This window comes from Syngnathoides biaculeatus, chromosome 14 (assembly GCF_019802595.1).
Source record: "Syngnathoides biaculeatus isolate LvHL_M chromosome 14, ASM1980259v1, whole genome shotgun sequence".
NCBI lineage: Eukaryota > Metazoa > Chordata > Actinopteri > Syngnathiformes > Syngnathidae > Syngnathoides > Syngnathoides biaculeatus.
In genome coordinates this window covers 16362393-16388152 of record NC_084653.1, presented here as the reverse complement: position 1 = coordinate 16388152, position 25760 = coordinate 16362393, and the positions used below count along the sequence as shown (strand labels likewise).

At 40.4% G+C, this 25760-nt stretch overlaps 2 protein-coding genes across 4 annotated transcripts in view; one reads left to right on the top strand and one right to left on the bottom strand.

Moving 5' to 3' along the window:
- The window catches only part of col5a2a (collagen, type V, alpha 2a), a 40216-nt gene extending 27375 nt beyond the window's left edge, over positions 1–12841 (top strand). For both annotated transcript variants that reach the window (XM_061842677.1, XM_061842676.1), the window contains exons 12-54: positions 26–79; positions 158–211; positions 356–409; positions 1432–1476; positions 1933–1986; positions 2141–2185; positions 2388–2441; positions 2590–2688; positions 2860–2904; positions 2974–3072; positions 3158–3211; positions 3321–3428; positions 3734–3787; positions 3920–4018; positions 4127–4180; positions 4311–4409; positions 4483–4536; positions 4622–4675; positions 4770–4823; positions 4949–5002; positions 5086–5130; positions 5223–5321; positions 5833–5940; positions 6108–6161; positions 6541–6594; positions 6678–6731; positions 6821–6874; positions 6987–7094; positions 7216–7269; positions 7353–7406; positions 7601–7762; positions 8043–8150; positions 8259–8366; positions 8454–8507; positions 8583–8690; positions 8925–8978; positions 9104–9211; positions 9417–9470; positions 9598–9705; positions 9919–10228; positions 10487–10668; positions 11146–11388; positions 12357–12841. In XM_061842677.1, coding sequence (XP_061698661.1) covers positions 26–79; positions 158–211; positions 356–409; positions 1432–1476; positions 1933–1986; positions 2141–2185; positions 2388–2441; positions 2590–2688; positions 2860–2904; positions 2974–3072; positions 3158–3211; positions 3321–3428; positions 3734–3787; positions 3920–4018; positions 4127–4180; positions 4311–4409; positions 4483–4536; positions 4622–4675; positions 4770–4823; positions 4949–5002; positions 5086–5130; positions 5223–5321; positions 5833–5940; positions 6108–6161; positions 6541–6594; positions 6678–6731; positions 6821–6874; positions 6987–7094; positions 7216–7269; positions 7353–7406; positions 7601–7762; positions 8043–8150; positions 8259–8366; positions 8454–8507; positions 8583–8690; positions 8925–8978; positions 9104–9211; positions 9417–9470; positions 9598–9705; positions 9919–10228; positions 10487–10668; positions 11146–11388; positions 12357–12503 — 3717 coding nt within the window. In that variant the 3' untranslated portion in view covers positions 12504–12841. The remainder of the gene's footprint in view (positions 1–25; positions 80–157; positions 212–355; positions 410–1431; positions 1477–1932; positions 1987–2140; positions 2186–2387; positions 2442–2589; positions 2689–2859; positions 2905–2973; positions 3073–3157; positions 3212–3320; positions 3429–3733; positions 3788–3919; positions 4019–4126; positions 4181–4310; positions 4410–4482; positions 4537–4621; positions 4676–4769; positions 4824–4948; positions 5003–5085; positions 5131–5222; positions 5322–5832; positions 5941–6107; positions 6162–6540; positions 6595–6677; positions 6732–6820; positions 6875–6986; positions 7095–7215; positions 7270–7352; positions 7407–7600; positions 7763–8042; positions 8151–8258; positions 8367–8453; positions 8508–8582; positions 8691–8924; positions 8979–9103; positions 9212–9416; positions 9471–9597; positions 9706–9918; positions 10229–10486; positions 10669–11145; positions 11389–12356) is intronic.
- A 2952-nt stretch (positions 12842–15793) lies between these two features.
- gulp1a (GULP PTB domain containing engulfment adaptor 1a) overlaps positions 15794–25760 on the bottom strand; it is a 63753-nt gene continuing 53786 nt past the window's right edge. The window contains exons 3-10 of one of the 2 annotated variants that reach the window (XM_061842681.1): positions 25291–25362; positions 24514–24612; positions 23348–23485; positions 23132–23248; positions 22111–22197; positions 21501–21636; positions 21310–21404; positions 15794–16667 (exon numbers count right to left, since the gene is read on the bottom strand). In XM_061842681.1, coding sequence (XP_061698665.1) covers positions 16596–16667; positions 21310–21404; positions 21501–21636; positions 22111–22197; positions 23132–23248; positions 23348–23485; positions 24514–24612; positions 25291–25362 — 816 coding nt within the window. In that variant the 3' untranslated portion in view covers positions 15794–16595. The remainder of the gene's footprint in view (positions 16668–21309; positions 21405–21500; positions 21637–22110; positions 22198–23131; positions 23249–23347; positions 23486–24513; positions 24613–25290; positions 25363–25760) is intronic. The other variant, XM_061842680.1, reaches the window with a different exon arrangement.

The window sequence follows — 25760 nt, the reverse complement described above, 5'->3', positions numbered from 1 at the left end:
ACTTAATTCTCATGTCCTCACATAGGGTGAACCAGGCAAGTCAGGAAATACTGGAGAAGTTGGGTTCCCAGGGTCACAAGTAAGATCATTTTTTCTGTCTCTCTGTTGTTCAAATATCTCTTCAATCTATAATGGACAATGCTGATACATCTTTTAGGGAGCAAGAGGATTTCCAGGTACACCAGGGCCTCCTGGCCTAAAAGGTCACAGAGTAAGTAAATGTGTTCATGAATTATGAACATAGATAACATACAAGTTAGTATTTTGGAATATATATATATATATATATATATATATATATTTTTTTTTTTTCTCCATGTATGACTAATAAGACTGGATATCATGATATTTATAGGGGCATGGAGGACCACTTGGTCAAAAAGGAGAGCATGGAGCAGTTGGATCAAAGGTAAAATGACACTCGGATGGTTAATAATTTAAAGGCAAAAATAATAACAAGGCTATGCATGAAAGATGGTGGTGGCGGTGGGGGGGGGGGTAAATATGGGGGGGGGTTCTCAAATTGGCATTCGAGCCTGCCAAAGAAACAATTTCTGAATCAGAACTTTTCTATCCAAATCATAACGAATCAAAAAACAACTTACTACTTCATTCTGAGAAGAGCTGCAATATGACCCCAGAACATTAATTTATACACAAAATACTTATTTTTAGCCTTTGTTTGTGGTTGACACCATTTGGACTTGCACATAGTTTCTGTGTATGTACAGAGTTGCAGCATGGAGATCGCTGCAAAAAGTTAAAAAATGAAAAATCTTTGTGAAAAGGAGCCATCCACTAGACTAGCTCTGAGATGTTCCAATATTCATGGGAGCACCACAACCAAATCCAAAAAGGAGTCATCAGCAAGATGGAAGGTGACCGCTGAAGAATTAGTGGAAGAAAGCCAACAAAAAATGAAAGATGATTAAAACCAGCTAGTGAGCCAGCAGGCAAGCTAGAAATGTAATAGATTGGTTCAAGGCAGTTAGGATTTATGGCATCAAGTGCGAAACGGACCCGGGCTTCTACCTTCGGCCAAGGTACAGCTAGGCATCCTGGTTAAAGTGAGCCAAAATGAAAAAAATGTGCCAGGAAAAATGCACAAGTGTACTACTCTGATTCTAGTATAATAGATAGTTTTCAAGTTATTCAATTAAATTTTTCATTTGTTGAACGATTATTTTTGAATGGTGCAGGGACTAACTATTCATTTCCGATGTGGAAGTCATCCTTTACAGTCAATACGAATACGGAATGTGGTTTTAGAGGGCAAGGCTAATCCATAATAATAATAATAATCAACATCATCATTATTACTATTTCATGGAAAATTTTAGCCATTGTAGCAACAGCCTTGAAAAGGTCATATTCAATTGTTATCCTATAATCACAACATTATATTTATATGTTTTTGTACTGCTTTTTCAGGGTGCCACAGGCCCACCTGGTCCAATGGGAGGGCCTGGACCAATGGTCAGTATTTTCTCTAATTATTCAATCATCAATACAAAAGATATTCTTTCCCCATAGCTGATTTTGTTTAGAAACAATATGATAATATGGAGATGTAATAACTATCAATATAGCACACAAATGAATAGATTTCTTGGTAAAATACGTCAAGGTAATTTGTGAAACTATTCTCATCCAACCAAGTCTTTGTATTTATTCTCAGGGCATTTAATCTGTGGTAACTGGACTGTGCGAGTTATCTCGTCTTCTAACACCAACCAGAACAGTCAATCTTTGGGAATTGCAATTAGTAGTTTCAAAATGAACATTTCTATTAACATAAATAATAAGGTGCGGTGACATTTGTTGGTTGATGGACATTCCTGTTCACATTTTAAACAACTAAATTTCACCATCCATGAAAGCCTGAATTTGGTCTGGAGGATGGCGATAACCAATCATGTTCTTTGTTTACAGGGTCCTGCTGGTATGCCTGGGGAGAGGGGTCGCTCTGGACCTGGTGGTACACCGGTATGCAAAAAATCCTCAACAAGAAAAATGTTGACAATTACAATAAGTCCACACAACCAGGGGCTATGGCATATGAGATCAAAGGAATAATATGATTCTCAGAAAATGTATTTTGTCATTTATTTATTTAGATGTATTTATTCTTTGCTCTTAGGGTAAGCGTGGTCTACCTGGAAATGTTGGAAAACCAGGTCCAATGGTATGTATAATATATTCATCTATTTGAAGTTACAAAACACGAGGACTAAAACATTATACAATAACATATTGAAGAAGTTATCAAACACAAGCTTCAACAGTATAGTTTTCTTTTTTATTAGTATGACTGATCACAGTCCCTAAAAGATTGCATTTAACGGGGCCAAATTATAACCATGCTCCTGATTTTTGGTGGTTTCCAGGGTCCTCTGGGTCTCAGTGGCCCTCCAGGATATCCGGGAACACCAGGCATGAAGGCAAGTATATAAAAGGACCCCTCCAAACACATGGTCAAGGAAAACCCAACAATGATTTAAAAAAATAATAATAATTGATTTACTAATTTTGATTTCTACATCCCTGAACCTAGCCTAGCATAGCCTAATCGGTAATTCTGCATCACAGGGACAACCAGGCCCTACAGGTGTTCGGGGTCCAGAGGGTCCTCAAGGTCAGAGAGGAGAGACTGGTCATCTGGGAAGACCTGGACCAGTTGGTCTAAGGGTAATTTTTTTCCATGCATAATCCTGATTCACATCATGGGATGACTTTGGATCAAAACTGCTTTCATTTAGTCAGAGACATACGCAAATGCAATAGGCAACTACAATGTTTCCACTATACTTTTCTAAAATTGCACGCTGCTCTAATGGTTGTTGTACTCTGTATACAAAGGGACCCATGGGTACAGACGGTGGCCCGGGAGCCAAAGGACCAGTGGTATGTAAAACAACATGATTCAAATGAAAAATATGAATCCGCTTGTATTACAAGTCTGGTTTACTACAGGGAAATCTTGGTCCACAAGGCCCAGGTGGACATCTTGGACCCGCCGGCCCTCCGGGACCTCAGGGAAGCACCGGCCAGCCTGGCATCAAAGGACAACTGGTATGGGTAGCAGCATTAATTCGGGTTTTGCATTCAAGCAACAGTGAAAGCTTTGTTTTTAATTGATATTCTGTTTTTGTTATAGGGGGATGTGGGTGTACCCGGGTTTAAGGGAGAGGCTGGACCCAAAGGAGAAGTTGTAAGATAATATGCATTGGATTTGTGTAAACAAGTACAATGTCACAGAAGTAAAAACATTTTATATTCTCGCAGTCCGTCAGTCATTTTCCCTCATGTCCCATTTGTAGGGTCCCCATGGATCCCAGGGAGTGATTGGGCCTCAGGGTGAGGAAGGGAAGCGGGGGCCTAGGGGAGATCCTGGAACTGTTGGTCCCCCTGGTCCTGTTGGTGAGAGAGTGAGTCATCATTCTTTCTCCAGGAAGAACTCTAGACATTTAGAAGTCTGTATTTTAGAGACTTTTACAGTTACTCATGGATAAATATCCCACCACATGGTCAATGACCTAACAAAGAAAAATACACTGTGGTTTTAAGCTCAAATGGTAAACTGTGGAAACAGTCCAAACAACATTTGAATCACAGAGTTACCAATGAAAAGACCTTTTTGAATTTTGTTAGAGTTGCTTGTATAAGACAATACATTCCTGGAACTTTAATTATTAAATAACAAAGATTAATGTAATATTGGCTCTGTTTTTAGGGTTCCCCGGGTAATCGAGGATTCCCTGGTGCTGATGGGCTTCCTGGACCGAAGGTACATTTAGTAATTCTTTCGTATTATAGGTAGTATACAAGATACTTGATTCATATTTGTACACGTGATTAGAGTCTGCATCGTGTATTTGCAAAGTACAAAATATCATCGCTCTTGTGTTTGCCTCTGAAGGGTTCTCAAGGAGATCGTGGAACATCTGGCCCATCAGGACCAAAAGGTTCCTTAGGTGACCCAGGCCGTACAGGAGAACCTGGTCTACCAGGTGCAAGGGTAACACTGACAACTTTTACATTCAACTTTTTAGCGACAGTCTCTATGATGTCATATGTTTCTGTCTCAAATCTTGCTAATGGTAACTTTTAAATCTGTTCTCTAAAGGGTCTTACTGGTACTCCTGGAGTCCAGGGAGCAGAGGGAAAGCCAGGGCCACTGGTAGGTCAATGTGCTATAGCCTTGTTGGCATTTCTACACACACTCACGTGGGCACATACACACACAAACACACACAAACACACACACAAAGATTGGGTTGAGTCAATGTCTGGCTTTGCTTGTTGTTCAGGGTGCACCTGGTGAAGATGGTCGCCCCGGCCCAGCAGGCTCCATTGGAAATAGAGGGCCTGCAGGGACAATGGGAATACCAGGCCCCAAGGGATTTAATGTAAGTCCCCATTTACAACAGTCCGTTTCACCTAGACGTTGTTCTCTAATTCCAAACGTCTTGCTTTCAAAAGGGTGACCCGGGAAAGACTGGTGAACAGGGATCTGCAGGAGTAGCTGGTCAAAGGGTGAGCAACCTGGAATGATAGGGCATATTGCATTATTCATCAATGAGATGTTAATATTATTGGAGTTTGTCTTTTTGTCCTTCAGGGTCCCCCTGGAAAAGATGGAGAGGTGGGCCCAGCTGGCCCACCTGGTCCATCGGTAAGAGCTATCACCTTTACGATCTATAGATATTGTGTTTTTTCTCCTCCACCACCATTTTCATAATTGACTCAAGGACTAACTCCATCAACAGGGGGTTGCAGGTGACAGAGGAGAACAGGGACCTCCAGGTGTGAATGGATTCCAGGTGCGTTACTCTTTTCAGACACTTATCACATTACATCACATTAAATGGGTTTAAGTTAGAGCTACATGTCAGAATATCGATTATTGAGACTAGATCAGGTATAAATGCATCTCTTGTTTTATCAGGGTTTACCAGGAAATCAAGGACCTCCTGGAGAATCTGGGAAACCTGGTGACCTAGTGAGTATGATAAAAGTTGGAAATTGATGCATCCCCATTCCCTATCCTAAGTATTTTGTTTTGACATGTTCTTTTTCATTCAGGGCATTCCTGGAGAGCTCGGCGCTGTTGGTCAAATTGGACCTAGGGTAGGTGGAATGCACTTATTTAAACGATGGAACTCTGTGGTAGACTATGAATAATAAAAAAAAACAATAAAACATTATGACTTTTTCCACAGGGTGAGCGTGGAATACCTGGGGAGAGAGGCGAGCTGGGTCCTATTGGTCTGCAGGGACCCAAGGGAATCCCTGGAGCACCTGGTCCGGATGGGCCGAAGGTACCACACAGTAGCACTTTAGGCTGTTTTGCAGTAGTGCTGTGTGACTGATAAAATAGTTGTATTATAAAGTGTATTAGTTAGGTCAGTTGGAGCCGCTAAATTAGCAAAGGACCCTTTTCGTCTTGAATGAATGTCGATAGGTTGCCAAGAGATGTATTGCCATCTGCCTAATAGCAAAGACTGAGAATGATAAAAAAACAGTGAACTTAAACTTTCACAAAATTTTTCGCCTTCTACTAATGGCTGTTTGAAGATGACTTCAAATGAGTGGGATTTCGGGGGTAGTACTAGTCAGCCGTTTTGCTGACACTGATGAATCAGTAGAAGAGAGTCATGGGGAAAGACCATCCATCATCAACCCACAGGCTAAATATGTATTGCTGTGTGGAGGCTCGATTGCTTAGTTCCAGTTTCTTACTCCTGCTGTTTCACCAACATGAACATTACAGTAACTAATACATTATTTTTAATTGCACAAATGACTGATAATCTCTGCTCATCCCTGAAGGGTAGTCCTGGTCCTCCTGGTGCTCTTGGTGATGTGGGTCCTCCAGGTCTTCAGGGAATGCCAGGAGAAAGGGGCATCTCTGGCCCCTCTGGTCCGAAAGGTGATAGAGTAAGTTTTTTAAACTTTCCTTTTACATTTCAATATGAGTATTATCAAATGACTCCAATTTATTGTAATGTAATTACAAGTGGTCAAGCCTGAAATTAGAAAACAGTAGAATTGTGACTTGAGTACAACGCATTGACAAACATAACCTTCTGGTGTCTTTTGTACAGGGTGCCATTGGTGAGAAAGGATCAGAAGGTACACCTGGAAATGATGGCGCAAGGGTGAGCAATTGAAGTTTATCTCAAGCAAACTAGTTTCAGCACAAGCAAGAAAAGGGAAGTTAGGTTTGTAAAAGTTACAACTTCACTCATCATCAAAATCAATCATCATTCACGTGGCTTGTTTTTGTTGTAGACAGAAAACATGTTTGAATATGAACGATATGATTCAAGATCACCATTTCAGGTTTTATTTGTGTGCATTTACATCTGCATCTAATTTACAACAAATGCTAAAAAGAAGGGACGTTACTCCATTTAGTCTCCACCATAGCATGTAAAATGGGTTATTGTGTGTATTTGCCTACACAAAAACACGTTTAACAGCTGAACTCACAATGATAAACCTCAATGTCTCGTTTTTATTCTTCTGTGTTTTCAGGGTGCACCTGGCCCTGTTGGCCCATTAGGACCTGCAGGACCCAGTGGTGAAAAGGTAGTGTTTATTTAAAACCCAAGACTGCTTTTCAAAAAACAATGTATCAAGAGCAATTTACACAAATCTCTGATATGTTTTAGGGAGAACCTGGACCAAAAGGACCAGCTGGACCTCCAGGTTCTAGAGGGGTGCCTGTGAGTATAGCTGTCCAGTGTTTTTAATTGTGTATGGGAAACATAACATTGTTGAGGACTCTGGCTGACTAAGTGATCATCATTTGCAGGGAGCAAGAGGCGACAATGGCCCAATTGGTGCGGTTGGTTTTGCTGGACCACCTGTAAGTCCTCAATTGTTACATCCTGAACGCTGAGACATTTCTCAGATTGATACATCAATGCTTTGCAGTGACTCACAAAAGTACTAGTGGCTTTTCTACTATTCTACCTTAGGGTCCTGATGGCCAACCTGGAGTTAAAGGAGAGACTGGAGAGCCTGGCCAGAAAGGAGATGCTGGTTCCCCAGGACCTCAAGGCCTAGCTGGTGCTCACGGACCTCCTGTACGTTGGAATAATAATTTCATTATTATATATGAAAAATGTGTTGCAACAGCTTTTCTAAACCGTAATCATAAGCCTTTCTATCCTGCTTAAGAGAAAAACGTTTTGTTTGTCTTTTCAGGGGCCCATAGGTGTTGCTGGACTAAAAGGTGGAAGAGGAACACAGGGTGCACCGGTATGGGGATTTCAAAATAAATTAAATAAAAACATACCCAATTATGCATCAAAGCACAATTTCATTCCATATTGTGTTCCCAGGGACCCACTGGCTTCCCTGGATCTGCAGGAAGAGTTGGCCCACCTGGTCCAACTGTAAGTACAGTGATCGATGAAAAATATTTTAGACATATAGCGTACATCAAATAAGGACACACAGAGCATGATAAAATGTTTAAATAGCAGACAACTGTACATCAACCCATGTGTAAACCACAGGAACATAAATACAATGTAGGGACAATCGGACAATGCAATCTTGAACATGATCTGCTTTATGATCACCTCAGGGTCCAGTTGGTGAACCTGGACCACTGGGAGCTCCTGGAAAAGAGGGTCCTGCCGGTCTACGTGGTGACCATGGAGCAAATGGAAGACAAGGAGAGCGAGGACCACCGGGACCGCCAGGAAGCCCAGGAGACAAGGGAGATTCTGGAGAAGATGGCCCAACGGTTGTATTGACTCTTTTGTTGAGAATATACTCTTGATTATATTCCATTAAGATGCAGACTAACTTAATATTCATGTTTTATATTTTACATGCCGCCCATGTTATTTTTTCCCTTTATAATTTGAATTATAATATGACTGCTGTGTTGCTGCTTTAAAATTGTTTTGAGTTCAGTATACAATAAACAGTTTCAGATCCTCAGTTAAAGCACGGAGCAAGATTAATAAGATAACACTGAAGTTTCTCTGTACTAAATGTTGTTTTTGTGGACCCTCTTTTAGGGTCCTGACGGTCCTCCAGGCCCAGCTGGAACTACAGGCCAGAGAGGCATTGTGGGTCTTCCAGGTCTTCGAGGAGAACGGGGTATGCCAGGTCTGCCAGGGCCAGCAGTGAGTATAATTTTTTATACAAATTATTCCATACAATGACTTTGTCATCTATGTAAACTGGCCAATGCATGCAACACTTTCTAAAACCTCCTTTCCCCCCGCTTTTAGGGCCCACCAGGAAAACAGGGTTCCCCTGGATCAACTGGAGAAAAAGGACCACCAGGACCAGTTGGCGTTCCAGGGGCCAACGGCCCACGTGGTGATCCTGGTCCTGATGTTAGTAGTTTTTAAACACCCGTGTTGGAGATTCTGCATTACTCTAAGTGTTCCTCTAGTGCCCTAATGTTTGTCTTTGTTTTTCAGGGCCCTGCTGGCTCTGATGGTCCACCAGGCAAAGAAGGTATTCTTGGACAACGGGTAAGAGCAAAACACAATGGAATCTGTGAGTGGTTTTAAATATTGCAAGAAACTAATTGTTAATACCTTTTCCAGGGAGACAGAGGTGATCATGGTCCAGAGGGTTTGGCAGGTCCTCAGGGACTTCCTGGCCCGCCAGGTCCTGTCGGAGTCGCTGGAGAAGCTGGAAAACGAGGACATGCTGTACGTTGAGCTTCCTCATACAATGTGTATCTTGTTTGCCTAGAGGTGCTGTAGTTTGAGTATCAATTTGTCTTTTCCTCATCGAGTTCACCATGACAGGAGAGATAATCTCATTCTGTGGACATGTTAGAGCTTGAATGAATTCAACACTGTACTTGGGTATTAAAACATGGGGGTGGAGATGTTGGCAGACACACCCAGGCAGTCCCTGAGGCTTTTTTCTTCATTTTGCAGGGCTCCAGAGGACCTGTTGGTCCTCCCGGATCAGCTGGAAAGAGAGGGCTTGTGGTGAGTCTCAACTTAATTTAACATAGAGTAGATGTTAGAAGACAGACTTTAGTATTTGAACAGGAGGCCCACAATAACATTGCTGTTCTCAATCAGTCATAACTTGCTATACACTTGTATTGCAGGGACCCCAAGGACCACGGGGAGATAAGGGTGATTTGGGTGATCACGGAGAGCGAGGGCAGAAGGGTCATCGTGGATTTACTGGTTTGCAGGGTCTTCCTGGACCTCCTGTAAGTCATAGCACCTCATAGCGATTACATTCAACCCAGACTAAATATTTACTGTATGTTATTCTATTCAAAAACAAAGGACTTTCAAACAGAAGGAGCATATTTTCTGCCGTTATGCAAATTTTATGTGACGTGTCTATTTGGGGATTTGTAGCTTGAAAATGGTGAAGTATGATTGAAAAAAAAAAGATTTTTCTCACTCTAGGGTACAACAGGTGAACAAGGAGCTTCTGGAATTATTGGACCAAACGGTGCACGGGTAAATGTGACACTTCCTCTAAGTTCTTATATTATTTGCTAGTAGACGTATGGTACTATTAGTTTGCATGTGTCTTTATATTTTTGCACTCAAATATAACCCATCTGTGTTTCAAATGATATTTTAGGGGCCACCTGGTCCTATTGGGCCCCCTGGAAAAGAAGGATACATAGGACAGCCTGGGCCGATGGGACCTCCAGGAACTCGTGGAATCTCAGGAGAAGCTGGACCAGAGGTATTATCTCATTAAAAATTAATGGCCTGGTAACATCTGGTGTTGAGAGTTAGGAAGAACTAATAAAAGTGAAACCTCAGACTTAAATTACTGAAAAGCTTTGGAACATGTTTGGTGAGCACTGGCATTATTTCATTTTTTTTGTGTATGTTTTATAGTTCATTTAATCAAAGTTAAGGTAAAAATATAGCATTATTATTTCTTGATACACAGGGCCCTCCAGGAGAACCTGGACCCCCAGGCCTTCCTGGACCACCAGGACCTCCTGTGGCAGCTATGGATGATCTGTTTGGAGGCCCTCATGACTACGAAGATGCCCCCCCTCCTCCCCCTGAGTTCAGTGAGGATGAGGCTCAACCCAACAACAACTCCACCACCATCCTACCGGTGGATCCCGGCGTGCAGGCCACCCTGAAAGCTCTCACCAGCCAGATTGACAGTATGAAGAGCCCAGATGGCAGCAGGAAGCACCCTGCTAGGACCTGTGATGACCTCAAGAGATGCTACCCCTCAAAGAAGAGCGGTGGGTGGAAAATAAAAATAAACCAAATCTCTACTTTTTCCAAAGTAACTGAGGTTAAGTAAAAGGCTAAAATTATTGGTCAGCTCTCAAGCAGCATATTTAGGCCAATAGGAAGCCTGAAACGGTAACATAAGCTTACTCTGTTGTTTCCTAGCTGTAATACTAATAATGTTTCAAATCAGTGGTTGTCTATCGGTAAATGGACTAAACCTCAATTATGTCACTTAACGTTACCATTCATTTCCCTTCATTGTCTAGGTGAATTCTGGGTGGACCCTAACCAAGGCAGTGCAGAGGATGCCATCCAAGTGTACTGTAACTTGGAGACCGGAGAGACCTGCATCTCTGCCAACCCATCCAGCCTACCTCGTAAAAACTGGTGGAGCTCTTCTAGGAACAAACCTGTTTGGTTTGGAGCTGATATCAACAGAGGAACACAAGTGAGTGCTTATAATTAAAAGGATGGCATATTTTTTTCATGATAAAAAAAACGTTCCCAGCCGTCTGAATAATGTGTCTGTGTAATGCTTTTGTCAAACTACCCCAAGAGTTTGTATTATGGAAATTAGCCCATTTTGAGTTCGAGCTCCATCTCATGCAGGTGAAGGACTGTTTACCCTTCCCCAAATACTGCTGGGCCACCGGACCATGGGCTACAGATACGGCATTTTGATTGCCGATTGGCTTCTACTTAAAGAAATAAGCGTGCGGTCTTAAACACAATGAACACGTTGCTCAAGACAGCACTTGGTACACATTTTCAGAAACAGATAGCCAAACAAAAGATTTTCCCGTATAAATGAATGGTAGACTAAATTATTTGTGAATAAGCAAGTTTTCAAAAAAATGTCCCGTTTAACCGAAATGTCAATCTGTAGGACTGTGTTGATTCATTTTGTTGTGGCCTGTGTTTGCAGTTCACTTATGGCAACAAAGACCAGTCAGCGAATGCCCTCAGAGTCCAGATGACCTTCATTCGCCTTCTGTCCAAAGAAGCGTCTCAGTCCATCACCTACCACTGCAAGAACTCTGTGGGCTACAAGGACCAGAAGACGGGTAACTTGAAAAAGGCTGTGCTGCTCAAAGCCTCCAATGACCTGGAGCTCAAAGCAGAGGGAAATAACCGCTTCAGATACACCGTGGTGGAAGACTCCTGCACCGTAAGTTCCCTGATCAGACCACCGATATAGTTGCTTGACACCTATTAATACTTAGTTATTATTAAAAAAAATACTATTAAATTGTTCATACAATGTATACAGAGAACAGTAAGTCTATAAAGTATAAGGAGAAGAGTATACAGTACAATCTAATTAATATAAACTAACATAAGAGGAAAACAAGGCAGATGTACATTATTTAAAAGATTTATATCTGATCAACATATTATAGCTTTCTTTTTTGTTGTTGTTATTATCATTAGGTATTGCTTAAAATCATTCCAAATAGAACACATACATGTGTATACATTTTTTAATTATCAAAAGCTACTTTCTTATTAGTCAGAGTTATGGCAGCATCACGTGGCATTTTGGGGCATTACAGGAAGAGCACAAAAAATGTGAATTTATCTTATGCAATGAGTAGCTGGGGATATGCAAAACCAAAAATGCATTAAACTATTATAAAAAATAAATACTGTTACAGTTTGTTTAAGTCAAAGCATGATATTAAGTAACAGTAATTAAAACAACAAACTTTATTAATTAAGTCAAGGATCTTCCATGACAAACAGTGAATATTTATTGTTGCCATGCATGAGTCCGAACCGGAACCAACGGAAAAAAAATGAATAGCATAAAGTACTAATGTGAAAATAGTACCAACACATCCCCTTTGTGTACTATTTTGTAGTTACACGACTCCAGAAAAGTTACTTTGATTACATACTTTCACACTGACATCTTTGAAATTGACATTTTTTCTTATGTTCCAAAATGTACCACTGTATTTAGAAATTGTGTCTTCTGTGTGTACTAAATATTTTCAATGATTTTTGATTGTGTTGCTCGAGCTTTTACTTGAAAAAAAAATCCAAGTAGAAATAGTACACAGGTCAAGCATTAAACAACTCTCCACAGACTGACCTTTTTAATGTTTTTTTTTTTTTTTTTTTTTTTTTTTACAGCAAGCAAATGGCAACTGGGGCAAGACAGTGTTTGAGTACAGGACACAGAAAACCGCCAGACTTCCCATTGTGGATATTGCCCCTGTGGACATTGGTGGTCCAAATCAAGAGTTCGGTATCGATATTGGGGCAGTGTGCTTCTTATAAAAGGGGTGGGGGGCAAATTGTCAGAGGGTATATGCACATCCTGAGACTATTGAACTGACAGCTGACCCAGATCAGCCACATTGTACATACGAGTACTGAGGACTTTTCTGGCGCTGTGGCAAGATATTTATTGTGCCTTTCAACTCAGAACACAACCAAAGATTTGGAAGTTACACATAGAATGTTTCAAAAATTTTGTTAAGAATTGGTCATGTCTGAATCATTCCTCTTTGTTTTACAATGTATGTCTTGACTTTGTAACTCAAAGGTCCAAAGTTCCCAGATTTTTTTTTCCCACTAAAACGTAAATGTCTAAATAAAGATCTATGAATTAGAAATGTTTACTTTGTCTATCCGACCGTTGAATTTATATGCAATGGACCCACCTAAAGGAGACATAATATGAAGTTCCCAGGTGTGCTTTCGTCAAAATTCCCCCAAGGATCAAGATTTACAGCCGGCACACTTTAACCTTGAGCGGTCCTGTCTCAAGACAAACTGGGGAATGAATGTGGAATACGGTTTTCATCATCCAGATTACTTCTATTTACGGAAATGGAGGCCAGAGTTCGGGGAAAAAATAAGCGCCTGCAAAGACCGAAAAAAGCTTTTTCACTTACGGAGGCAGCACTTCATGCACTTGTCGATTAGTGTGGAAGATTCATACATCGTCAAACACAAATTTGACAACTTCACCTAGCAGTCGAGTGTGCGCCATTATCGTCGGCTAATGCTCTTAGCTTATGCTAATCTCTGCCTCCAACACAACTCATTTATGTTTGGCTGTGGCTTGGAAGTGGCTGATCTTCACCGAGCCTAGCCGCCAAGTCATGGATTGAAAAATTGACGCTATTATGTACATTTACAACAACATGGTAACGGAAACATTTTCAGAAATAGGAGGCTCCCAAAAGGTTGACTTGACTGTTTAATTTCACGCTTGCTAAGCGTGAAGGTAAACAGAGACTAAACTCTTTGTTTAAAGTAATTTAAAAGTCAGTTTTCATCACCCACCCTAAATGCTTAATAAGAAATGAACCTAGTTTTTGTACCCGTTTATTTAGCATCAGCGTGGACTACGCGGCTCCATCCCCAAACGTCTCATGTACCTAATTTCTCTGTTAGCTACCTCGTCACAGAGACTGACATCCATAAATATATGACACAGCATGTAAATGTTCTTTTAAATGTGCTGTTTTGTAAAGTGGCATGACATGAACAACTCTGAGCTATTGCGGTGCAGCTCAGGGTTTCGGGGTGCCAAAAAAGAAAGTCTCTCCATTTTAACCACGGAACGATGAATATGATGTCAGTGTGAATCTTCTGGTGCTTTGTAACTTTTTTGGAAACCCTATTTTTTGCAATATTGAACAGTAAAAGGTAGCATACATTCTTCTTTTTTTTTTTAAATCCATGTCAATTCTCCCTTTTCAGTATCCTGGGTTTATTATATAAAAATCATTTACCATTTTTTTTTTAAACATAGAAAGGTGGCTGTGAGTGCTTATTTGCTTTGTATCTCCTGCTATGCAACAAATTAAACAGTATGCTTGTTAATACCCCAAATATCTTGTCATGTTAATTTAGGAATAGCAAGGTTTCTGTTTTAATGTTAATTTTGTCTTTTTGCACACAAATTGACAAACTGTTTTGATAAGACATGTATTTAGTAGAATAGTATGTCTTCTTTGTAACTTGAGCTGTTGTATGTGCCTTCAACCCCCCGGTTATGTTTCGGGTCAAATTGACCCATTTAAATCTTTTTTTTTTTCTTTTCTTTTTTTTTTTTTTTTTTAGCAGTTAGAGTAGTGGCTTAACAAGTGTAATCAACAATATATAGTTTTTAAAATGGTGAGTAATGGAGTTAATCATAAGATAAAGTATGTTGACTGGTAATTCTTTTTTTTTGTTTCGGACATTTGAATAATAAACATGCCCCGGATCAAATTGACCCGGGCAGATTATTACTGTCCTGAACGTAACAGGGGGGTTAAATCATTCTATTGTGATCATCTGGTGCTTATTCCGAGAATATTTATTATAGTTTTTTTTTTTTTTTTTAACATTTGTTAGGCTTTACTGCCAACAAATCCCAGAGACAGAAGAGAAGGAGAAAGGAGGACATTTTTTTTCCCACACTGGATGCATTTGAGTTTCATCCTTTGAAATAAACTTTGCAACTCATTTGCCTGACTGTTCTTCTTTCAGATAACAACAGAGGTACGTTATTCATGAATGTGTAGCGATGAAGGGAAAGAATACTCGTTGTGACATCACGTGTACTTCATAATCCTGCAGAACTTGAAATGCATCGATGAAGATCCAGACTTCAGGATTTATAATTTTGAATGAGTGGCAAGTGATTGGAGGGAGAAATTTGAGTTCTGTAGCTATGACGAGCGGGGACTCGGAACCTTCCTGTTATGTTTGTTTCAGATTGTTGCAGAGTCTAGTTGTCAATATAAAAATAATAGTAATGATAACCGTCATCATCATGACAATAATATTGCATTGCAATGTATAACTGAAAAAACGACTGAGATCCGTCTCTACAGTAGTGACTGAACTCGAATTTCGACTTAAATCGGACTCCACCATTAACGTCAGAATTTACATCAAAATACTTTGTATAAAAAAACAAAGATTGAAATAAATAAGACGATGTACCTAACATTACTGCTGAGAGGTGGATGGAGAAAAAGAAGGGGGAGCCTGTGCTTAGCTATTGCGAAGGAACCTGGTCCTCAGTCCTCTCCATCTCGACAAGTATCAAAGAACCTTGTTTTGTGATCATTGTATCCGACATAGGAACAGAAGTCTTCACGTGCGCTAAGATACGGGCTTTGTCTTTAATAAGTGTCATCACTGTCGACCGACTGAAGCCTCGGTGGTGTTGTTGTCTCTCCTTTCTCCAATCGTTTTATGATCTTGAGCTTCATTTCCATGGTAATGGATTTTCTGTCTTTCGCATTGCGAAAAGACAGCTTTCTTCTTTGGGGCCATAATGTGTAAAAAGGAGGGCGAATAATGCAAAGATACTCCTGGCGCACAAACACGGACAGGCATTAGCCAGACAAAATGGCGGACGTGGGACGGGCGTTGTAAAGTTGAAATGTCTTAGGTCGAGACTGTCTTAACCCGAGGACTCCCTGTAATAGGTAAATATAAGGCATAAAATGAAGCCTAATTTTCATTGGGATTTTCTAGTGGGTCAATGTGATCTGATGTAATCAAATCCCTCCCAACCTCACCCAAAAAAAGAAAAATAAAATACAAAATACAATAACCCGACAAATTATATTTTGCAAAAATATTTGTGATGAAAAAATAAGGCCATCAGAAAAATATCAGGACTGTTGCTTAATTTAGGCCCGTGACTAAAACCAAAACAAACTCGTCATCGAACGATGGTGTAATTTAACAAGGAGTAGGAGTAGCATTTTATTATTTTTACAATAACATTTCATTTTAATAAGTGTGATGGTATTAAACAAACCAACAGTCAAAATAATGGAAAATCATACTGGATATCGACATTACATACAGTGGGTACCTTCCCTTCCCAAAAGTGCAAGAAAGACAAAAAAAAAAAAAATCTAAATTGAAATTGTTAAATAAAGGATTTTAACAACGAGTGTATTTTAATAATAAGTAAAATATGTGATGTTATAAGTAGGTTAACAATACAAATTCTACGCATTTCATAGCCTGCTTGAATTTGGCATACACAGTTTAAATGACAAGTACATACAAAGTGAGTGTACCATTGGACAGGATTACCGATATACAGCTTTCACGCAGTGTGCAAGCAAAGTAACTCAAAACTATCCCTTCCAGTTTTTTTGTTTTTTTTTTTTACAAAAATATGTCTCTTTCTGTTATGCTTCTAACCTGCAAATAGTGGACAAATCAAAACCATCTAAATGGAAATTCAGATCTAAAACTCCAGATGGAGAAGATGGGTGGGGGTGAGGGGCTGGGGTGGGGGGTGACATCCCAACTTCACTATGGAGTGGATTTTCGCACTTGTAGAAAAAAAAATGGACAAACGATTTTAAAGAAGAGGGCAATGAAAAATATCTTCGGGGGCGATCAGCAGCGGCCGTCGAGGGGGTCCAGGGAGAAAACAGCGCCCTCTAGGGTTAGTCCCATTTTGAACCCCTCCTGGAACACACATTGGACAAGGACTGTGACGGAAAGTATAGAATGTTTGCACTGATTCAAATCGGATTGAAACTAAATGGGAATGAGGTGGAAAATCTGGAATATTTATTCATGAATTTAAACTAAAAAAAAACATCATGCACCAACTTGACAAAAATATGTACTGTTTTAACATAAAAGGAGGTTAACATAGTCAACTTCCCCAAAACACAATGATGGAATACATTATTTTCTTAAACGTCCCTTTCCATCAAAACCCATTTTTTTTTCAACTGTTTTATATAGTCGGTCAAAATGAGACTGTGATCTGATTTAATTCTGACACGTATGCAGTTTGTAGTTTGAACGAATTGGCCTTTGAATACCAGGATTTGAAATCTGGGTTGTTGTTCAACAATTTGGATTCAAGTATCGGTACCTGTCAAGTTATTGGTTGCTGCACACCCACTCATCTCAGTAAAACTGACAGTTACCTCATGTGAAAATCTTTACATCACCGATCAAACTTAGAGGAGTTAAATTAAAAAAAATGGCTTGAACTTATTCTGGAAGAAATTCCAAAGCCTTTCAGAACCAAAATTGTGCTTTGTTCAGACCCATTTTGTGGAAGATGACTCCGTAAACATAAACTGTCATGCATTGTTGGAAGTGCCTTTCCGAGTTTGGAGCAAGCGAATCAGCTGGGCTGCCACCCCTATGACACGCCGAAGCATGATATAAAAATAGACTATGCATGTGTGGTGGTTTTAGAAAAACACTCGACAACATCTCTTTTTTATATCGCAAGTGCGGATTAAATAGCGGAGTTGTGATCTGTTGCACGTGCGCTGTTTACACGGAAGTGACTGAACGGGAGCGTTGAACCTGCCTCGTAAAATATCCTGTCTTTTATTCACATTCAGGTACAATCTGCTTACAAGATTTGTTTTTTCATCCAACACGACAATTATAAACTACGAAAATAGTTAAGTATTGATGTAAAACACAATACTTAATGCTTTATATCAGGGGTTTCAAACTCAATTTACCTTGGGGCTGCTGGAGGCAGAGTCTGGGCAGGAGCCTCGGTTACATGCATGTGAGCGCAATTTAAATTAGAATTTCTTGCATGTCTATTCTTTTATTTTGTTTTTAACTCAAAACAAGATAAGGACGCTGGTATAAACAAATGCAAAACTACTAACAAAACTCTCCATGGCAATGCTGCTTTAACTTTAACTCATTAAAAAATGTTTCTCTGCTTGCATCATGCCTGGTCAATGTCATCCATCCCCAAGAGCCATATAGCCCACTGTGATTATTAGGTTCGTCAGTGCTGTACACAACACTGTGAAAGTGCCACACATATAAAACTCAAGGGCCGGACTAATATTAAACACAATCAATGTTATAATTCTTATCATGCATTTTTTTCTATCATCTTTGCCCGAATCCTTCTCTTTGCGAGCGGCTGTGTGACCCAGAGTGTGACCTGGAGTGTGACCCAGCGACACCTTGAGGAGTGATGCACACCCTTGCTGACATCGAAGCAGATACTCCTCAACATCGTCATTATAAATGTTTACTTTAGTATTTGTCTTTGTATTGGTGTTGCTATCTGTTCCTCCATTTGAATTTGTAACCTTGTAACCATTTGTCCTGAGAAACTAATAAAAAGGGGGACACCGGTAAGGCTGACTCAGAAAGGGTGTTGGAGTTGGAGCTGGTCAGCGAAACCTGTTTTTCCTTGTACGGGCCAAATTGAAGACCTCTTCTGTCCCTTCATTTGTATATTTAGTCCAGTGGTTGGGTTTAAACATGACAAACACTAATAATAAGGTGGCGGCCACTAAATATCTCGTCACTGGCCGCGAATGGCCCGCGGGCCGCGAATGAGACCCCTGCTTTCTATACTATTTATACGGCTTGGAGTGGCACGGCGCAGTGGCGCAGCTTACTAAAACCAGAAATGTGTTTTCCTGTAAGGGTAAACCTATCTGCGGCGACGTTAAGAAAGAATCGCGGCAAAACCAGTTGCAGACTAATTGACCACTTATCAAAACAGTCGCCTAATCGCACACACAACGCAACAGTTCACTTGGGTTCGACGGCGCCGCTCGGTCTGCGGAACTAACGCCATGATTGTGAAAGCGAGAAGCCACCACTCTTGAAGAAACGCCTACATCTGTCTGCCAATCAGATGACAGTTACGTCACGGCCTTCCTCACCCTGTGTTTGAGAACCGGGTCGGAGGAGGCTCTGAAAAGCTCTGCCTTTGTCAGCACTCTACCTTAAAAAAGTGTAGTGGAAAAGCGACCTTACGGGTCAGATCGAGGCTGGTTTGGGGTAGAACCGGTCCAATGGAAAATGAGCATTTGATGAGCCTTCTTCACTCAGACACAGACAGAATGTCTTGGACTACTAATGATACATTAAATCAGTGGTTCTCAAACAAAAAAATACACTTTCTAGTCCTATTGAATGAGAAACTGTACCCAAACCTTTGATTCAAAGTGTATATATAACCATGGTGTCATATCATTTAAAAAGGTGTATACTGTATATATGGTATGTGAGAGCGAGCACATCAATAAAACAAACAACCAATTACCAACTCCCTGCCATAGCTTTGGGCCAATCAAAAGCTTCGATATGATGTATTATCACGGAAATCTAACATCCATGAATTTGTTATTGTAACTTTATGATATTACTCTCTAAAATATAAAGCAACGAATTCCTATAAAATGCTGTATAGTGGTTCATGTGGTAGTTATTTTCCATTAGCATTAGAATTATAAGAGGGTCCCAGGAAAAGAAAAAATGTCCAATGTAAATGGTGCCTGTACCCAAAAAGTTTGAGAACCCCTGCATGAAACTGAAACAGTAAAATAGTGCAGAAGTCATGCGTCTCATACAAAAAAAGTGCAACACAGAAGCGTAGCATAAAGGGATTAAGAGAAAAAAAGTACAAACCATCTTTGACGCTGCAGGTGGAGAGGACAAAGATAAATGTTAAAGTCATAAAACTGTAAAAATGTAACTAATTACGATAAAAAAAGTTCAATGGAAAAGACTACCTGACAAGAAAAGCATCAAGTATTGCCACCTTGTGGATAGAATCAGAATAAAATCAATGCAAATAAATGCAAACCAAATTTCATGCTTTCAGCTGGATGAGGGGGGACTGTCGGTGAATGTATTGCTGGGATTGGAGAAGAGTGCTGGCCTATCAGTAGCCAGATGTGGTTGGTTGTTGCTCTTCACCTGACAACACTGAATCAACTAATAAGAACCAGCAGCGAGGGGCTTTGAAAAAGCCCCGATTTGGTCCATCCATCTATATTCTACACCATTTATCCTCACTCAGGTTGAGGGTGTGCTGGAGGTGTGTTCTCCCTGTGCCTGCATGGTTTTTCTTTCGGCACTCTGGTTTCGTCCCACATCCCAAAAAAAAAATGCATTCGTTGGAGACTCTAACTTGGCCATAAGTGTAATTGTGAGTGCGATTATTGTCTGTCTCTGTGTGCCCTGTGATTGGCTGGCAACCAGTTCAGAGTATATCCCACCTCCTGCTGATGATGATGACTGGGATAGGCTAAAGCACTCCCGCGAACCTGATGAGGATAAGCGGCTCAGAAAATTAATGGCTATACAATCCATATGGAAACGGGAATTTGGCCATTTCAGTTTGAAGGTAACATGTTGGGGAGCTTTTGCAAACTTTGGCAAAAATGTTTCTAAAAATAAATCAATCTCAGGCATCAGTTTGATGGATCTTTCCAAAGTTGGTCATGTGGATGTATCCATCATAACAGGAAGAAAAAAAAGCCTCAAGCACCCACGTCCACTACTGAAACAGAAGACAGACATTTTGGTTTGAAGTAGATATTCCCTTAAAATTCCTGGGCTCATAATTTGACATTTTCTTACATAGTGGACTTCACTCAAATGAGCCCCAATCTGAAGCACGTATCTTAGACAGATGGGCAATCCAAATAAGAAAAGCTTTTTCCCTTTAAGCTCTTTAATATAGCCAGAGTGTGGCGTCAACGTTTGAGGATTATTTTAAGGATTTGCCATGAAAATAGAGCGCGGGGGCCTGATCGTCACTGTATTTTATTTCCACCCCCTTGCCATTAGTAAAAAAAACTGTCATGATTTTCATCCTCAACTCATTTTCAATGTGAATTTTCCCAAACAAGTAGAAGTCCTAACATTTGATATTTTTCCAGTCCATGAAAACATGAAACCAAAAGCCTTCACTTCAACATATTTACGGCAAACCCCCCGTTATTCACAGGGGAAGGGAAGCGAGCCCTGTGGCAAATATTATTGACACCTAGTTTAATTGTTTAGAATGTAAATATCTTACACTACAAGTTTGTAGTCTCTCAAATTGCAATGTAACGGTTCATGACCCCAAATAGCAATTAGTATTAGCTGGGCTTCGGAGCCATCTTGTGGTATTGTTGGGCACTACCGAAAGAATAAAAATTGGTGATGACTAGGCGAGATTTGCAACAAATTGCTTAGGATACATTCCACAAAAAAAAACTATGAACGTGTGAATCAATGAATAGCAATCTGCTAACAGGCAGAGCAGTTCAACGTATTCATATTCTCGCAACCAAAGTACCTGGGGAAAAAAAATGCTGCTCACCTGCATTTCATCCAACTTAGACTGAATATCCGGAGGGAAGTCAGCTGAACCACAGGTGAACGGATCAAATGGCTCTGCACCAAACAGGTCTTTCCCTTCAGACAAAACATAAAGGTCACAGGTACCACCACCCACCAGAAGGTGAACTTTAGTTAAAGCTTTTGAAAAAGTACCACAGGGCGACGACGGACCTATGTTTGGAGGCAGTACGGTTGGGGGTGTCGGACAGCCATTGCTGGCTTGTGTGGGTACCAGCACGGTCCCAGGGGAGAAGGGGACCATGTCAAAAATGTCTGTTGACTGTGGTTTTGTGGAGATGCTCCCTGCCTGTTTAAAGTCACAGAAATAAGCGTAAATTGGTAAAAACGTAGAGAAGTGTGACAGTACAGTTAAAAGGGAGGAGATGATAAGTGTGAAAGCAAGTGCGGCAAAATAAGAAGCATTGGGGGGAGTTTACGTGAGGTCGCGGGACACTGGATCCCTCGTGAGGTTTAGGAGGAAGGAAAGTGGATTTGACAGGCGGGGGAGTTAGTAGGCCAGTGGACAGGTTGGACTCTGGCGAACTCATAGGCGTGAGTGTGACAGAGGAGATCTCCAGACAGGAGTTGATGTCGTGACACCAGAAAAGAGAAGAAGGCCTCTGCAGCATGTACGCTTCATTAGCTTCATTTAGATATAATGGCTGAGAAAAAAAGACGGCAGACGGAAACTTTTATTAGTCGAAGCGCTGCAGAAACATCGCTGGACATGCTTAAGAGCATTCTTTTTATGTGAGTAAAACTCCGATTGCTTCGTCCTTACTGGGGGCACCTGGGCAATCATCAACTGCTGTTCGAGATCTTGAAGCTGCTTCTTCAGCTCAGAGTTTTCTGTTTCCAGTTCTTGAATCTGCACAAAAAAAAAAGACAACACACCGAAACCTACATTTCAGTACACACGCTACAGTAAACGCTCACTATTTGAGGGATAGAATGGCTAAACCCTGTTGTGTATACGGAAAAACCGCAATTGACGGACTCCTTGAAATACATGTAGTAGTTTAAAATTATTTCAGAAAATGTGTTTGTTCTGAGTTTTCTGAATACTATGATATGACACACTTATTTACTATAACTCCATAACTCAGAAGACACACCAATGTTTTTCCGCCCAAGAACGCAGGGGCTGACAAACAAATTTTTCTCGTGGGCCATATTTTAGTTGTTTTTTTATATTTTTATTTTTTCTCCATCTGTGGGCCGGAATGACTCTGAACCCATATAAATGTATAATACAGCACATAAAGAAACGATGGATAACTAGTTTTGAAATCACAAACCAAGAGAAAAATGTTCTATAATTTTTTATCCCTTGTGTATTTTTTGATGAAAAATTTCTGAGATCAGTCGGGAACTGTTTTGAATTATGAAAAAAAACCCCTCTCATCTAAGTCTGTAAAAAAATCCTTAACAACATCCTAAATAGAAAACTGTTAGAAGAGAATATATTTTTAGCCATGCCCCTAAACAAACCAAACTGCCTTCAGTAGATGTTTTTAAATCAATTAAAAAAAAGAACTATAGCTATTGCTAAACGATGGCAAATGGGCTGCACTACACTTTGTAAAGAGCCGTTGAAACACAATGTGGTTTATTTTCGTATCATTTATCAACTGATGATTGCTGAGCTGCCAAGCCAGCTAACCAAAGTGCTCACTCACTGCAAGCCGCACTCAGATGAGACATCATTAAAGGGCAATTAGTGATCGTTGTGCATCAAAGTCAATTACGCTCATTAATAACGGCAAACAAGCTGAAAAGAAGCACCGCAACAGACAACGTACTCTTTTCTGCAAACTCCCAATCTGCTTCCTGGTTTCCACGTCTTTGCCTCCCGACTCCAGGAACTTCTTGTAGGCCAAGTCAAAGGCCTGGCCGATGGTTAGCGTGATCTCTTCAGCCTATGGGGATATTCAACTAAATGTCACTTTCAACCGAAGTCAACTGGGAATTTGAGGATGAAACTGCGGTGTCTATTTGGCAAAACCCAAGGTACTTACACACTTTTCACTGTCAAACACATAACACAGGTGTTTGTTGGACTCGGAGTCCTTGCAGATGAAGGTGAATATCCTTTTATCTGTTTTGTCATCCGCACAGAATGATATTCTGTGTAACTGACAGTTGTGCTGCACATCCTGGAAAAAAAACAAAACACGATATGATGTGAGATGAGTTACCAAAGTGAGGGATACGGCTATGTTCGCACAACACAGCAGACTCTCGGAGTCACCAACACCACCATAGAAAGTGGCTCGATTTTCTGCTAGTTGCTATTTCAAATAATATAAAGGTGTCAGAAAAGTTCGAAATATTAGGATAGTCACTAAGTTGTCAACTCTGGCTTTAGCTTAGAGTGATGGAGAGTGAGAGTGTTGGGCCTCACATGTTTTAAAAATCAGTAAACATTTGAAACATTACTATGCATGTACGTGACTTTAAAATACCCATTTTGTGAACTTCTTAACGACAATGTTCATGAATCACGAATCATGAAGAAATATGACTACACAATGATAACTCAATTTTGAAACTTAAAAAAGCAATGAAATACTAGGAATACCGTAATTCCCGGCCTACAGAGCGCACCTGGTTACAAACCTCACCAAGTACATTTGTAAAGGAAATACCATTTAGTACATACAAATGCCGCAGCTGTGTAAAAGCTGCAAGTGCCTACATTGAAACCCACATTGAAGCACCAGATGATTACAAAGAAAAATGATACACAGACAGTTTAATGCTTATGCTAGCGCAATGCAAACGTTAATGCCGCACTGATGTTAACGCTAGCGCTTCGGTAACAGGGCTAGTTAAAAAAACATACTGGTAAAAATCACTGACACATGGCAGTAACACGCTAGTGCAGCGCTAACAGGGCTGGAAAAATCACATATCGGCACATATATTCCACTGGTCTCACTGTTATCTTTTTCGCTAGAGTGCCCCCTTGTGGTCGTTAGAAAAAATGCATGAATTAGCCGCATAAACCGCAGGGTTGAAAGGGTGTGAAAAAAGTTGCGGCTTATAGGCCGGAAATTATGATAATTTGAGCTTTTTCTCTTAAGAACGTGAACATAACAGGGAGCTAAGAAGTATTGGATCAAAACAAAACAATAATAAAGTGGATGGAAAACACTATTCAAGTGCACTTGTAAGTACTTACTTTTGTCTTGGGATCTAAAATTTTCACGCCATAAATGGAAATCTGAAGCTCGACTTTTGGGGTTTTCTGTCCCTCTGACTTCTTGATGTGTCTCTGAAACTTCAAAGAAATGAGTTATATCACTTAGTTCATCAGCAAGAAATAGCAATGTTATAAAAAAAGTCAGTCAAATGTGATGTTGGCAAGGTGCTTAAGTCAGCTGATTTCGGGATTTTTATTATCCACTAATGTTAATCATGAAATGAGCCGGTGATTGCACTGCATTCTGGGACTTGTATCAGCACTGCTTTTGCTACTTGGTAACCGGTGCAGAAAGATCAAAACATCATGCGTCCAAAGCAAAGTATGACAATGTTGGAAAATATTACAGTAAATTCCTTCTTATCTTACATCTGGATGAGATCATGTTGAACACTAACAATTGGACTGATGCTAAGACTAAAGTACACTTTCCCATTAATAATGCAGCACAGTTGGTACACGTTCTTGATTTACTGGCTCAACTATCTAGACTGTACTTGAAAAATAACTCAGGGATTCAAGTTGAGTTTAAAACCATTTTTACGGTAGATAAATAATGTCTTTTATCACCCTCTACATCGAGTCACTAAACATCATCCATGCTTGGAAGAAAAAGTACAAAGGCACCTTGCCAGTGCCTGAAGGGCTCATATTTATCACAGCAACCGTCTGCTCGGAGTTTTTAATCTTGACCGTAACTTTCACTCTGGACACTTTCTTGCTCCTTCAGGCTAGATTCCCGAGTCATCCTTTTACCTTGAGCTTTCTCACTGCGTCCTTGACAACCTCCGTTCCTTTTGGGGCCTCCACCTCGGTGTTCCCGAGGAACTGGAAGATAACACAGATTTGTGAGAAGTAATGCACTCAATGTTTATCTATTAATTCACACAGGGGAGATGATTAACCAATATGTCTACAAAGAGGTTGTTGGGCATTGAGATAGTTAAGCAAAGTAGGAAGAGGCAAGCGTTGTGGGAAGAAAAACATGCACCTGCTCAAACTCCTATGAGCATCTGCCAGTTCCTGGGTGAGAAGAACATTGCCAGGTACACTGGTGACTGCTTTGAAAGGAATGGTTGTTGGATAGGATTACAAATGAGGTCATCAGAGGGACAGCCAAAGTTGGACGTTTTGGATACAACGTTCGAGAGAGCAGACTTCGATGGTTTGGACATATTCAGAGGCGAGAGAGTGAGTATATTGGGAGAAGGATGCTGAGGATGGAG